Source organism: Armigeres subalbatus, chromosome 2 (assembly GCF_024139115.2).
Source record: "Armigeres subalbatus isolate Guangzhou_Male chromosome 2, GZ_Asu_2, whole genome shotgun sequence".
Classification (NCBI taxonomy): domain Eukaryota; kingdom Metazoa; phylum Arthropoda; class Insecta; order Diptera; family Culicidae; genus Armigeres; species Armigeres subalbatus.
In genome coordinates this window covers 220,199,483-220,212,836 of record NC_085140.1, presented here as the reverse complement: position 1 = coordinate 220,212,836, position 13,354 = coordinate 220,199,483, and the positions used below count along the sequence as shown (strand labels likewise).

Below are 13,354 nucleotides of genomic sequence, written 5' to 3'. Positions count from 1 at the left end.
GGAAATGGTGCACTGACGCCAGCCGAATTAGGATCGGAGCGAACGATCTTTCTGATTTATAATCATGTAACACATTAACCTTGACTGTGATGGTGTTTGGGTTCTGGTAAAGATTTGGGAAGCAAACACCGAGTAAGAAATTAGACAAAAAACACCCATAGATAGATATTGGTATTTTTATCTTTCTTCTACATTTCAGTTGAAAAGATATTGTATCATGGGTTTGAGAAAAGAAAACACCAATCAGCCATTTCAAAAATTTAAAAATATAGAACTTTTTACGTAAAAATGCGTATTGGTATGATGTACGTCATAATAAATGTACTGCATTAAAACTGAGTGAAGTTAAACATTTAGGGATGCGGATTATATTATTAGGTGAATTATTCCTTTTTTCAATTTTCATTTCTACCAGTCCAGTTCTGTTGCATCAAGTCTCAATATATCCCGCAACACGAGGCCTCCGGAGTCCCATACGGAGTCGCGCGAAGCACCCCGTTGTTCCGAAATCCAAACTCCGGCATCCGCACTCCGTCGCCATTCGTCGCCAGACGGTTCCTGCACGTCCGTTGTCTGGCCGCACATATTTTTCGCATCACGTTACACCCCGTCGTCTTGTCACTCCGGCTGCAATCTGCCTTCGGTCCTCAGTTCTCCAGCTAAGCGAGTGGACCGAAGGAAACGAAGAAGGCAGAGGAAAAGTATATGTAGGCAAAGTCATCCCGACGTCGGAAACGTTTATGAATGCGTTGCAAGTTTGCTCCCGTTTCCATCATTATTGGGATTATTTATTATGATTTGATTAGGCACCGTAATGAATTTTTGAACTTCTTGGGCGCGAAAAGCTCACAGCGTTGAAATATTCACCAGGCAGCAGCGCCCCACCTTTTCTGGATGGTGGACCGATTCGACGAAGGAGATGGCTCCGATTTTTTCGCACAAGAATGCCTATGGCTCTAATTCCCGCAGCGATTTTCACGTTCCGTATGCCCTCTTGCATCGTCGCCTTCACGGCTCTTTTTATAAATATTTATCAAATTGAACATTGATAAATTAATTTTGAATTTATTTAATTGATTTGTACGTGATTTAACGACTTTCATGTGTTCTTGCCTTTATGTTCATAATTATGGTAAATTGAATGACCGTTTGGTCATAAATCCTTGGCAGCTTTGGTTTTTGTTTGGTTTTGTTTTGACTGGTAAAGTTGGTTGAGTAAAAACAATATAATACAAAAAACGTATTGGGAAATAGTTCTACAAAACATCGTCGAACCGTGGGTACGTCTGTATTTTGATACCAAGGGTTGGTACTTACGGCAGGATTAAACACCGGCTCAAAACAGTGAAAAAAAACCATCTAAGGGTTGCACATCCCATCTAAGGGTTTTTCAGGTTTCATTTCAAATTTAGAGCGACTAGAGAGTTCGCCGGACCTGAACCCTATGATTTTTGCTGCCTGGAGTATGTTGGAGGCCACGTCTGCTATAAAACGACATTTTTTTGCGCAAGTCCTGAAGTGACATCTGGTAAAAAAAACACAAGAGCACCTGCTGGCCTCGTACGATGCGTTCCTCGATCGTCTGCAACGAGTGGTTAAGCTCAAGGACGAAAAAGATGAATTTGACCAGTCAGCTTTCAAAAAGTGATATGTTGTCTTGTGAAATTGAATTAAATTTGAAATATAATATTTTTGTTTTGATCAATTTCTCAGTTTATTCTATTGTAGCACTTTAATTGCCCTACCCTGTACTGCCTATGACACCAAATGCAGAAAATGAGAAACAAATATCAAGCCTCAATCCCATCTTGAAAATGACCGCTTATGAGTCCCATCATCAAGGAAAATTGGACTCATATGCGGCCATTTTCCATCTGGAACAAATACTACGATGAATATGATCGTTAATGATTCTAACTCGAAAACGATGGAAATTTATTTGGGACTGATATGCGATCCTAGGCAGCTGTATCTTGACGCAACGAACCAACTTTATCTCGGAATTGCTTTGATGAAATACGACGATTCAGTATGTTAAAAAATATTGTACCGCGCATAAAAAAAATCTACTCATCCGCTGATTTTTCGTCGTAAGCTAGGATAGGATGTGCCAATTAGTCATTAAAAATCGTACCGATTTTCTGTCAAAATCGTACTGGTTGCTGATTGGGTGAAAATGACAATCGATTACTTCGATCGGCGGTATCACATTTTCAAAAGGGCAGCTTGTTGTTACCTTGGCCGTGTTGCTGGGTAATTAAATTGAATTTTATGACATAATTCAAAAGCTTGTTTTTTAATTTTTTGGGTAAAAGTAACTTATGCTAGGCTGCAAATGATGTATGCATGATTCTTAAGAGTTCTGCTTATTTAAAACACTCGATTTGAAGCATTATTGACCAACTTTTTACCAATTTCATAGTAAAACTCTTACATCTTCCTGTAATTTTTTTACTGGTAGTACTTAGCATCCTTTATTACGAACTATGGAAGAAAAGAACGAGAAAACATGATTTTTTTACATATACTATTCGGCGGATTTTGCATAAAAAATATTTGGAAGCACTGGCCACCACCTCGTCGAAGCAATCGACTGAGGGAACAACAAGGCAGTTGCAATTCTATTGTCACATCCTATCCTAGGTCGTAAGAAAAGAAAAACAAACATGCAGCAAAAAAGAAACTTTGATAATTTTGAAAATTTGACCGCCACGTGGTGGTTTGTAGCGGTGAATGCTTTGATAGCATGTGCTATTTGTACCGCGGATATTTTTCCCAGATATGTTGAAGCCTTGGAAAATGATCACAAAAGTTGTCATTTTATTGCAAGGTACAATATTACACTTAAAGAGAACGATATGAATAATCTTATTTCGTTCTGTTCTGACGGAATAACAACGTTTTCTTGAAACACACTCGCGAGATTTTGGTCAATCTGTTTTTCAACTTGCAGCCATGTTATTCGCCCATTTCTTTATTTCAGTAACATCTCCAGTTACTTCTCCATTTTTTTAAAGTTTCCGGTTAAGAATTAAACAATTGGGGTTTGAATCTTAAAAGATCATTACAAAATATTTACCACTGAAAGAGGAGAGCCCTCAAATAATTTGCTGCCAAAGTATTCAAGAACCGATCAATAGAAGCATTGTATAAAAAAAATCGTGCTACCAAATTTTAAGTGAATCGAGCTTTAGTTGCTTGGAATGCAAATTTTATTCTTGTGCATATCGCTTTATTTATGAAAACATACATTCTGCAACTGAGAATATGCATTATGATCTTGCTTTAAAGCCGAGTATCGTGTAATTCTTCCGAGAATCGGCAAATTAAGTGTTATTTGCCCGATTCAACTATCCCGATGAATATTCACTCTTTACTCGCTTATATTATTCTATCAGTGATGGGTTTACTCTTTCCCCCATGATTCAAAACTGGTTGTTATGATACTCTTATTTTGATATTTTGCGTGACTAGGTAAGTGTGATAACAATTTGGAATTAGGACTGGTATTGTTGTATGTTTTTAATGTTCTTAAAAGATAAAATTTGGCGAATATAATTAGTATTGAATTCATACAAAGTTACATTTTTGGACACTTCCGTCCGTTTCCAACTACATATTCATGCTCAAACTTAATACATTATCACATCCAAAAATGTTTAAAACTGTATAACAATAAAGATAAAGAATGGGGTCGAGAATAAATCCTTATTCTATATTTAATTTGTATTTTTAAATAACATGCGTTGAATGAATCACTGAGACATTAGCTATATAAAACTAGCGGAATGTATTGCCTCAGGCTGAAAGTCTCTTTAATAAATACACACAAAAAAAAAGCGGAATGTTTATGTCATTCTATAGATGTAATAAATTAACAAAAATGTGAAATACGTGCTAGGTATTTGATCGATTGTAGAAAACTTGACAATGCTATCAAATAAATATTCCTGGCAATAATTTCCTTGTTTCTCATATTTATTTTTTTCTCATAACGCATTTATAACAGCAATCAAAGCTGGATGTTTTTTGTATATGTAGTTATTAACAAACTCATTTTAAATCTCTGGAAAATCCTCAAATATTTATTGAAGTTTTAACGAACAGCGTATTTTTTAGACGTCAAAAACCATTAAGATTAATTTACCTTCAAAGAATTTTAAAAGGACGAATTCGTTCTTTGTGCAAATATCATTGATCTTGTAGCATGTTATTAAAAAAGGAACAAACATCCTAGGACGTCTGGATTTTCTGAGCCGAATTCGCCTCCTATTCTCTTGCAATATCTTGGACTTCGAATTTCACATGATTTTCTCACCTAATATTAATATCTCATTGAAGTGTTGATAGTAGTTAGGTGCGGCATGTTACTCCGATTTTTTTACCACATCTATACCGATTGTGAGGGATAGACGCGACAATCATAGACATCACTATAATTTTAACTCAAAACGCAAACTGCTTACAAACATAACCTTTAAGCTTTTTAGACGATTTACATAATGAAATAAACATGTGGATTCGTAAGATTTTTTTGCAAAACCGTACGAAAAATCTTAATTAAAAATAGTGTAAATAAAAGTGTACAACAATAATCTTACTTTTTTGACTGATAAGAATTGGCAGTTACTACTCTACATGCGGTTCCACTTGACAGAAAGGTCAAATTTCAATATCATTTTGAATTCAACATATTGCTGTATGAAGGGGCAAAATGGGGGTTGTGGACCTGTAAGCAGAGACACTTACACGAAATCTACGGGAAAGTGGGAATCTCCTTCCAGCAGAATAATCCAACAGAAAGAATAATGAAATTTGCAGTAGTTGTCAAGTTTTCGTCTACTTACGATATTGTTTTCGCTACAAAAGACACACACTCACGTACATTTGTGCAAATAAATCAAGTCCGTTCTACCAGATCTCTGAAGTGCGGCATTTATACCAACAACGCGGTATCTCACCCGGATTTACCCTAATGTAAATAAACAATAATACAAACTTAACAATAAAACCATTCTATTATCTTTCTGTAGTATTCTAAATCCAATAAAACTTTGAAATGCCATTGCAACATGTGAGAATTTTAAGTAGATTATATTTACTGTATCCTATGCGTAAACATAACTTATATCAACAGTTGTCATGTCTACAATACAATATTTTCCATTTGAGAAGTAGAAAGTTGTTCATATTTCAACATATGGTACTATTTTTTAAAAGGAAATTATTAAACTCTATTAGTGGAATATTTCTACAAGTTAGTACAATTCCATTCAGTTCCACCAAAAATCGAATAAATTACGTGATACTGAAGACGGCCTTACTGTTGAGGTCGAATATTCTCAAATTGGCATAAAAGCCTCATAGTATTGTCTAGTTTCAGAGACATTTTTTAAACCTTCAAATTATTTACCAAAACTTATACGTAATTCAATTTAATTTTCAAGAGCTTCGTTCAAATCGATACAATTGTTTTATAAGCACTTCGTCATCCCAAACGTGAACAAAACTTTAAAAAAACTACTTAAGATATTTTTGCCCCCATTCGGTAGAATGCACGGGGGCGCGGCGGTCCTGCAGGTAAAAGTTGGTTGAGACTTGTTGGTTCTACTTATTGAGAATTTTGAATAAAAAGTAAAAGTTGCCAAAAGTATTTTTTGCGATTCTCGCTCTTCTTATTCAGATTTACTTTGTATGAATAATGATTTTTTTTATTGAATGCCGTAGAAAATGCTTATTTCATAATTTACGTGAAATTTTTGTCAATTCAGCTCAAATAATTGAAAATGCTACTCAATTTTTATTCATGCAGTTCAGCTAAACTTCCACAGCAGTATTCTCAGCAGAAATTAGTACCGAAATTTAAACAAAACGGACGTTTATTAAAAGTAATAAATCAATACTTGCTGGATATCATTTTAAGGGGCTGCGTGATTTTCCGAATAAAACTCAAATGAAACTTGAAAGTGACAGTTCAATATCGTATGACAGATTCGAATAATTTTCGATATATGTTTTTTTAGCAGGGTTTGCAGAAATCGCTCTTAATAGATAACGAACTACGATAAAAGAGAGGCAAAAACCTCCTCGAATCATAGCAAGCATTTCCCCTAAGACGCTCTAAAATAATTAAACATCAAAACAAGTTTAACAAACTTGTATACAAGTTCAAAAAAACATAACCGAGAAAACGCTTCGTTCTCGCTCATTTTGCGTTGGGGGCCATATTTGTTCGCACAGCTGTGTAAAACAAGCAAGGATGTTATCGATCATTTAGTAATCTGCGTTCGATCATTTAATAGTTTGTCAATAACTCATTCCATCGGTTTACTATGTTGTATGGTGGACTTTTAGTGCGAAGGTTTTTCTAACTCTCCTTAACAGGTCGATGTTCGAATTCCACTATTAAAGGAGTTACGGTGCTAGTTTATATACTTATACTAAGTGATAACAAAATATGCAATCATTTAGTCTTAGTTACTGCTACTAGCGCTATAGCTCCGTTATTAGTGCAATAGAAACAACAATTAGGCAGAGTTGTAAAAACCTTCGCTCTAGATGTCCACCATACAACACATTTTGAAATTTAGCCTCTGGAATCAGTTATTGACAAACTACTAAATGATCGAAGGCAGATTACTAAATGATCGATAACATTCTTGAAAACAAGTTGAAATGCATCATCGAAACCGGTGATCCCCACAATTGATGTTTTTTAAAGGAATTTATCATTAAGTATAGCCCCTCCAAATCAGTCCTTTATCATTACAACTTGCGAAAAACGTCTCTCACTGTATGCTACATATTGTGAGTGTATACAGAGAGGACAAGTGTGATTTTTTTTTCATTTGCTTTGGATTCCAATCCCTGCTTATTAGTATTCATGGATCATTCTTTTTGCCGGGTGATTTTTTTTTTTTAATTTCGGCCGTCAATTTTAAGTTTAATTCGAGAAATGAGGCAGAGCCTTAATGCGATTTTGCCTAAAGTTTGCTTAGAGCTTGGCAAAAACTGCGGAGCTCTCTTCAAACAATAACTACTTAGAGTTTTGTATTCAAAAATTTTGACAAAACATTTTATGTATGATATTATCAAACTTTTTGACAAAAAATTAATTGCTCAGAAAATAGCTAACGGGATAGATCAGAAGTAAAATCTTCTATAAAAGCTAGACCCAAATAATCGGGTATTTGAAAAATACCCTAATTTATCGCAAAACAAAACTCTTTATGCACAATTTAGAAGAATACGAACAGAGCAAATTGTTCCTGAAATGTGATACTATTGGTAAGATTTTGTGTGATCTTTCTTTAAAATGTTTCCAGAGCAATAATCGGAAATTTGAAATCAAGAAAACCTAAAAACATGGATCAAAATGGTAATAATAAATAATATACAATTTATGCATTTATTAAAATAATGGATAATCTTTCTATGAAGTACGAGAAATGTAAAAACAATCAATCGCAAAAATTGAAAATTGGCATAAAAACTTCGCATAAAAACTTCTGCGGAAACTCTAAGTGGTAAATAAGCAGCGATGTGGCAATACCCCCAGGATATTTCAGATTATTCGTAACTACTCCAAATTAGAGACTAGATCAACAAATAAATATCTATGTAGATGAAAATGAGCCAAGGGTTTTTGCTTTCCAAAATTCAAATAGCTCAATCGGAACTCCTGCTTATAAGGCAGAATCAGTTGAGCACAATCCGAGCTCGTCACGAGAAATCTAAAAACAATCAATCGCAAAATTGGAAATGGCGCTTTGATAGCACTTATATGTAAAAGTAATACTCACAACAACAGGCAACACTGTTGCTCCTGTCGCAAAGCATATAACTTTCAAATTTAGGCTACTATGTTACACTGCACATTTCAGTGATGCCCTCTAAGAAGTTTAATGATCATGTCCAAAGATATGCAATCTGAATGAAAATCGATTACCTATTATATGAACGAATTACTTAGATGTGGTTTTCATGTAGATATGGAAAGCTCATGAGTCTTACATTAATTTTTTGCCCAAACAAACTCAGATCGCAAATCACAATCGAATTAGCGGTAAAAAATAAAAATATGTGTTCTAGCCATCTCATTGTTCAATTAGCGAGATTTTTCTCTAGTTCAATTTGTCTGCGGGCAGCAGTCCATAACATATCAGCAGTGAAGCTTAGTATGCTGCTCTGAACTGAAGAAGAGCGGTTAAGCAAAATTTTAATGTGAAAATATATGACGTTTAAGTAGTAAAATAGAGCTAGTTGTTTCAAGCAGTCGAGAATTAAGATTGAATATAATGATATAGCATTAAGCCTACCCTAATATTCATAAAGGATCAACAGACGTAAAACCTTGTAAAACACACATTTTTTTATACTTTCAACTTTTCGTTTGAAACGATTTTTACACGGACCTTGTGGAAATAAAAATCGTTTGTATACCAAGGCAAATACCTATTCAGAGCGTTTTCAAGAAAAATATACGACGAGTCGTGTATTCGAGAAGTTTTTTATAAAGGAAATCCTTGAAGAGTGAACAATGCTACATGAACATTCTATTTTTTTTAATATTCGTATTAATTTATAAATAATTGAATACGTAAATCCTTCAAAGTTGAACATTCCTTAGCATTAGCATTAACATTAGCATTGAGCATTTCGCGCAAATTCGTAGGTGGTACAAGCCAGGACTATTGTATGAAAGTAGCATCACTTTCACCCGTTACCACAGATATTGATTTGGGACTAATCACTATCTCTAAGATGGAAGAAATGCACTCTCCAATAATCGAGATCTGTCCTGGCCACGTCCTTGCGAATGCTGAGGAAGGGGAAGGATGGCTACTTGGATGGTTACTTAAGAAAGATGCAGAGAACTCTACGACCTCTCATGGTGCCACGGGAGGTTTTTTGGATTGTGTGGGAGGTTATAACAGTAGAAATCGTTTTGGTAAAACGTGAAACACAGAAAGAACTGAGATAGAAATACAAAGTAGGAGAGTGACGAGCCTGGAATTAAACCCACGAATCCAGAGTTCCATATGAAGCTAATCCGCACCGATTGTCAATGAAGAATCATACAATTACACGCACGTAATAACGTGTAGCGGTTATAATTTTTATACAACAAACCTTATCGAATATTTTTCGACTCAGTAATCGAGGATTTTCTTTATACAATGAGTGCATAAATAGATAGAATTATTGTTTTGTGTACTTTTAACGAGTAAAAGTTACCCCTAACACACGCGACACGACAATCGCTACGCGATGCTTTTGCTTGGCGACTGCGATTCTGTCACCGTTGGTATGGAAGCGTAAATGAAACATTCCTGCAGCGACCCAATGATAAAAATCGCGGCAATGAAATCGCTTAGGTTTGGAGGAGCATTAAAGCGTTACAAGACAATCAAAAGGCCGCTTGATTCAGTTTACACATTGGTATTGAATAGATTCTGAATAATGTTATTTATGTCTATGATGGTCTATCTAGTGAGACTTCTCCATTGCATTAGGATTATTCAAAAAAAAATCACCTTATCACTTGACTGAACTTACCTGACTTGCCGACGGATATGTGTAACTAAATTGTGCATATGCGGCCATATTATCTAACGTCGTTCTGGGGGAGGAAATTTCGGTGAGCACGTCTCCGTCCTCACTCTCTGCTGCGGGGCTAGCGATGGTTGTACTGCTACAGTTGCAAACTTCAACGACGGAAACTACTCGCTGAACTCAATCGGCCAACGCTCCAGGTACTAACATAACAAACACTAGTCGCCCACTTCTGTTACAGCCGACGAAATTTGGTATCCATTTACAAACTAATAAACAATATATCACTACAATCGGAACAACAATCGCGAACTAAACACAACAAAAACAGAACTCCTTGCGATCTTCAATAGTTTACATAGGAGTGGTGTGTTTCCGTCTTCTGGCTACTGTTGGCATTCAGCAACACGCGATCCTTCGACTAGGCACCGTTGCAACATTCGGGGCAGCCCGATGTGCTTAGTTTTCGCACCGGATCCAGCATGCTCTCTGTGTTCTCTGTTCAATCACTACACTATCACTACTCGGCAGCTAAGGCAGGTGCCGCTCTTGTGACGCAGTCATTCGACGGTCAATCTTAATTGGAAATCACTCATAGCCCTTCATGTTTATCGCAGGGTTCACTTGTAATGAGAAAAACTGCAAATGCAAAAACTCTTCTCCATCTTCTTCATTTGACAAAAAAAAGTTCAGTTTTTCATTCCGGACAGGAAAACAATGTCGGTACAGAAATTGAAAATGTTTTATTACAACATCAATAATAATTGTCTTTTATGTCCTTACAACACAGTGTAATACTCGTTCAAATATTTTTCATCCGAAGCACACCGTCAACAAAAAAATATATATCGAGCTCTTCTGCTTTACGATGTTCGACGCTTGAGAACGCGAAACGCAACAAACACAAAAACTGATATTCCGACAAACAAACAAAAACTGTAAATAACTGAAAATATCAGCGCACTGTGCTTCTATTATTTTTCACTGGGTTCAGAGCCAACATCGCATTGTAGGCTGAGTGTTTCGAGTTACCACGAGCCCGATCCTAGTAATCCACTGAGCACACGAAAAACAACAAGAACAATTCCACTCGTGTGTATTCACCTCATTCACTTGCTCTCGTGGTTCATAGTGATTTTTCCTTTTTGTTTTCGTGGCCCACTCCTGCAGCGCCGGCCGTATGCCATTCAACCACCGACACACACCCACACACCTCGTCAACAGTTTTCCACCGCCGCCGACGATGACACACGCGCGATGCTTTTCCCGGCTGCCAGCTTCACCGGATTTCGCAGCTGCCGAGAGCGGAAAAATCAAAACAATCCCGTGAGTGAGCGCACGACGAAATTTCAACCAGCGGAAAATCTCGTTTCTTCTGCGTAGCGACGATGCGCACTTGTTCACGTTGAAGCAGTAACTGAATAGCAGTGTCGAAAAACTAGTCTCCGGTCTGGTTGTATGCGGCTGGAGGGTCGAACTGGTAAAACCGGTCCAAACGTAAGAGATAATGGCAAAGGGGCGTCGTAAACGGACCAATCACAATGTATACATAGCAAAAGAACACGCCTTTTTATGAGCGTTTGTACAAAGTAGGGGTATGATGCAGAGCAACCTGAATGAAAAGCAGCGTGTAGAAGAGAGAAGAGAAAAATTATCACCAACTAGGCTCCACCTCTTTTCGAAGTCAAGGTGGGGAAAACGATGGCTGCTCTCTTTCTCTCGTACGTCGCATGTCGTTCATCTCTATTCCTTCAATGTGCACACTGTATTCAAGGTGCATAAGAGTGATCTGTGCAATGGAACCATTGGAATTTTTCCTCGAATTTTCACCTCCTCAGTACATCCCTGATCAGAACTTGGAAAATTAAGAGCGTGCGCTTGATTCTCTTATACAGGTAACAAACAGGAAAATTCGTCCTTGCTCAATGGAGAGCGCAAGTTTTTCGAAAATTATCCTCGAACAATTCGTGCGAGGTAAACAATCGCCGAATTCGTTCGGCTTCGAGGATCTGGATCTTCAGTACATTGTACCTTCGTCCATTGACTCATGTTGCCAAACAGGACGAGAATAATGTCTGATTATCCGATAGCCGGAAGGGAGGTTGTTTCCTTCGCTTCCTTCGGTGTGCTGCCACTGAGACCAACAGCGCTCGGAGATTGGAGAAATTGATCCAATGTTGTGAGCATTGGGACGATACACAACAAACCCCTCTCATGTTGTCAATCTCCCCTCTTTCCGCACTCTAACGTCGGTCCACGACTACTCGACAGCGATATGGTTGTAAGGATTTGTCAGAAACGAGGACCATTGTTGAGTTTATCCTGCCACTTGTGTTTTCCCCTTCCGCTGATCCAACCGGATGACGGACGGCTCCTTCTGAGGAGGCTTTGGTCGACTGCTCAGGTCCTTATGTTTGCACCATTGTTGTCAACGACAAGCGCTCTCGTTATCTAGTCCTGTTGGAGGGAGCGAGCTGAACAAATAGAGAGAAAGACGGCACCACCAGGAGTAATGGCAGGCAGGTGGAGGACACAAACGAAAAAAAAAATAGCACTGTGTGTTACGGAAAAGGAGAAAATCTAGCGGAACGACAATTTTTAAATTGAACATGTGTACATTTATCCTATTTGTATCCCCTTTTCTCATACCTTGTTTGTTAGAAGTGTGTCTTATGGACTTTTCCTTTATTTTTTTTCGTGACATGCACCTTTTTTGTTCGCTTCTCTGGGGATCTATTCAGAATGTGTATTAACAAGCTTGCTTGAGATGATGCTCTAAAGATTACTGTTTTGATCAATTGTTGATGAATTTATTAGTTCGATACGTTGAAGTTTGGGTTTTTTATATGTAAGTAATGTACCATCTTTTGTTCAAATAACACAAGCTTTTGGTCTTGTAAAAAAATACGACATAAGGAATTGACTATATTTTAACTGATATCAAATATTTTATGAAAAAATACTTCTGTAATCTTATATAATTAGGTATATCATAATAGAAGAGTAAAGACTTCATATTCAGAACGCTCGCTTTTAAAAAACCATTTTCAATCATTCTATAGGATCCTGAACACGTTTGGGATCTCAGTTTTAAATAGTGAAAACTACAAAAAATGTTGAACCCAGAGTTTTCAAACGCCTTCGCTCGGAATTTAGAATTTGTGCAAACACAATGTAACAGTAATATCACAAAAGTCACTCCTACATGGTTCAATTCAACCATAGGAAAAATCCTAACTGCCTGAGGCAATTGAAATGTATTAATAATAACTAAAAATGTATCATAGCAAATAAGGATGATAGTGTTAAAAAACACGGAACATCTAGTCGAAAGAGATGAATACATGTATTAGATAATTAACAAATAAAATTAGGTAAAAAAAAGTCACCTTGCATGGTCCCGATTCCGTATTCCCGAAGGAAAACTATTCCCTGTAGGAAATTCGGTTGAAAATAACAGAAAAAAGCACGGGAGGCATTGCACATCTCGACTTGTAACGAGCAAACCATGTAAACTGTCATACGAAAGAGCTGTCTAAAGGAGATGCGCCATGAGACACCAGTTATACGCGGTACTTTAGAATAATTTATTCCTTATGGAAATTCGCATGACCTTATTCGATTTTCGAATAGACCTAAATCAGAAAAAAATCCTTTTTTCGTTTGTAAGAACCATAAGTGTTGTGTCCAGTCTCGCGTCGCGTTTTATGTATGTCTAAATCAGATAGACTACGATTGTTTCTTCATTAACTTGCTTTGTTCTTTCGAGGCATAGGGGAACTGTTCCGTTTTCCATCCC

At 36.9% G+C, this 13,354-nt stretch overlaps 1 protein-coding gene across 1 annotated transcript in view; it reads right to left on the bottom strand.

Moving 5' to 3' along the window:
* The window catches only part of LOC134209560 (homeobox protein caupolican-like), a 304,371-nt gene extending 293,387 nt beyond the window's left edge, over nt 1-10,984 (bottom strand). Inside the window, exon 1 of the mRNA XM_062685556.1 lies at nt 9,559-10,984. Within this exon, the coding sequence (XP_062541540.1) occupies nt 9,559-9,606 (48 nt within the window). The 5' untranslated portion in view covers nt 9,607-10,984. The remainder of the gene's footprint in view (nt 1-9,558) is intronic.
* Between the last annotated feature and the right edge of the window lie 2,370 nt (nt 10,985-13,354).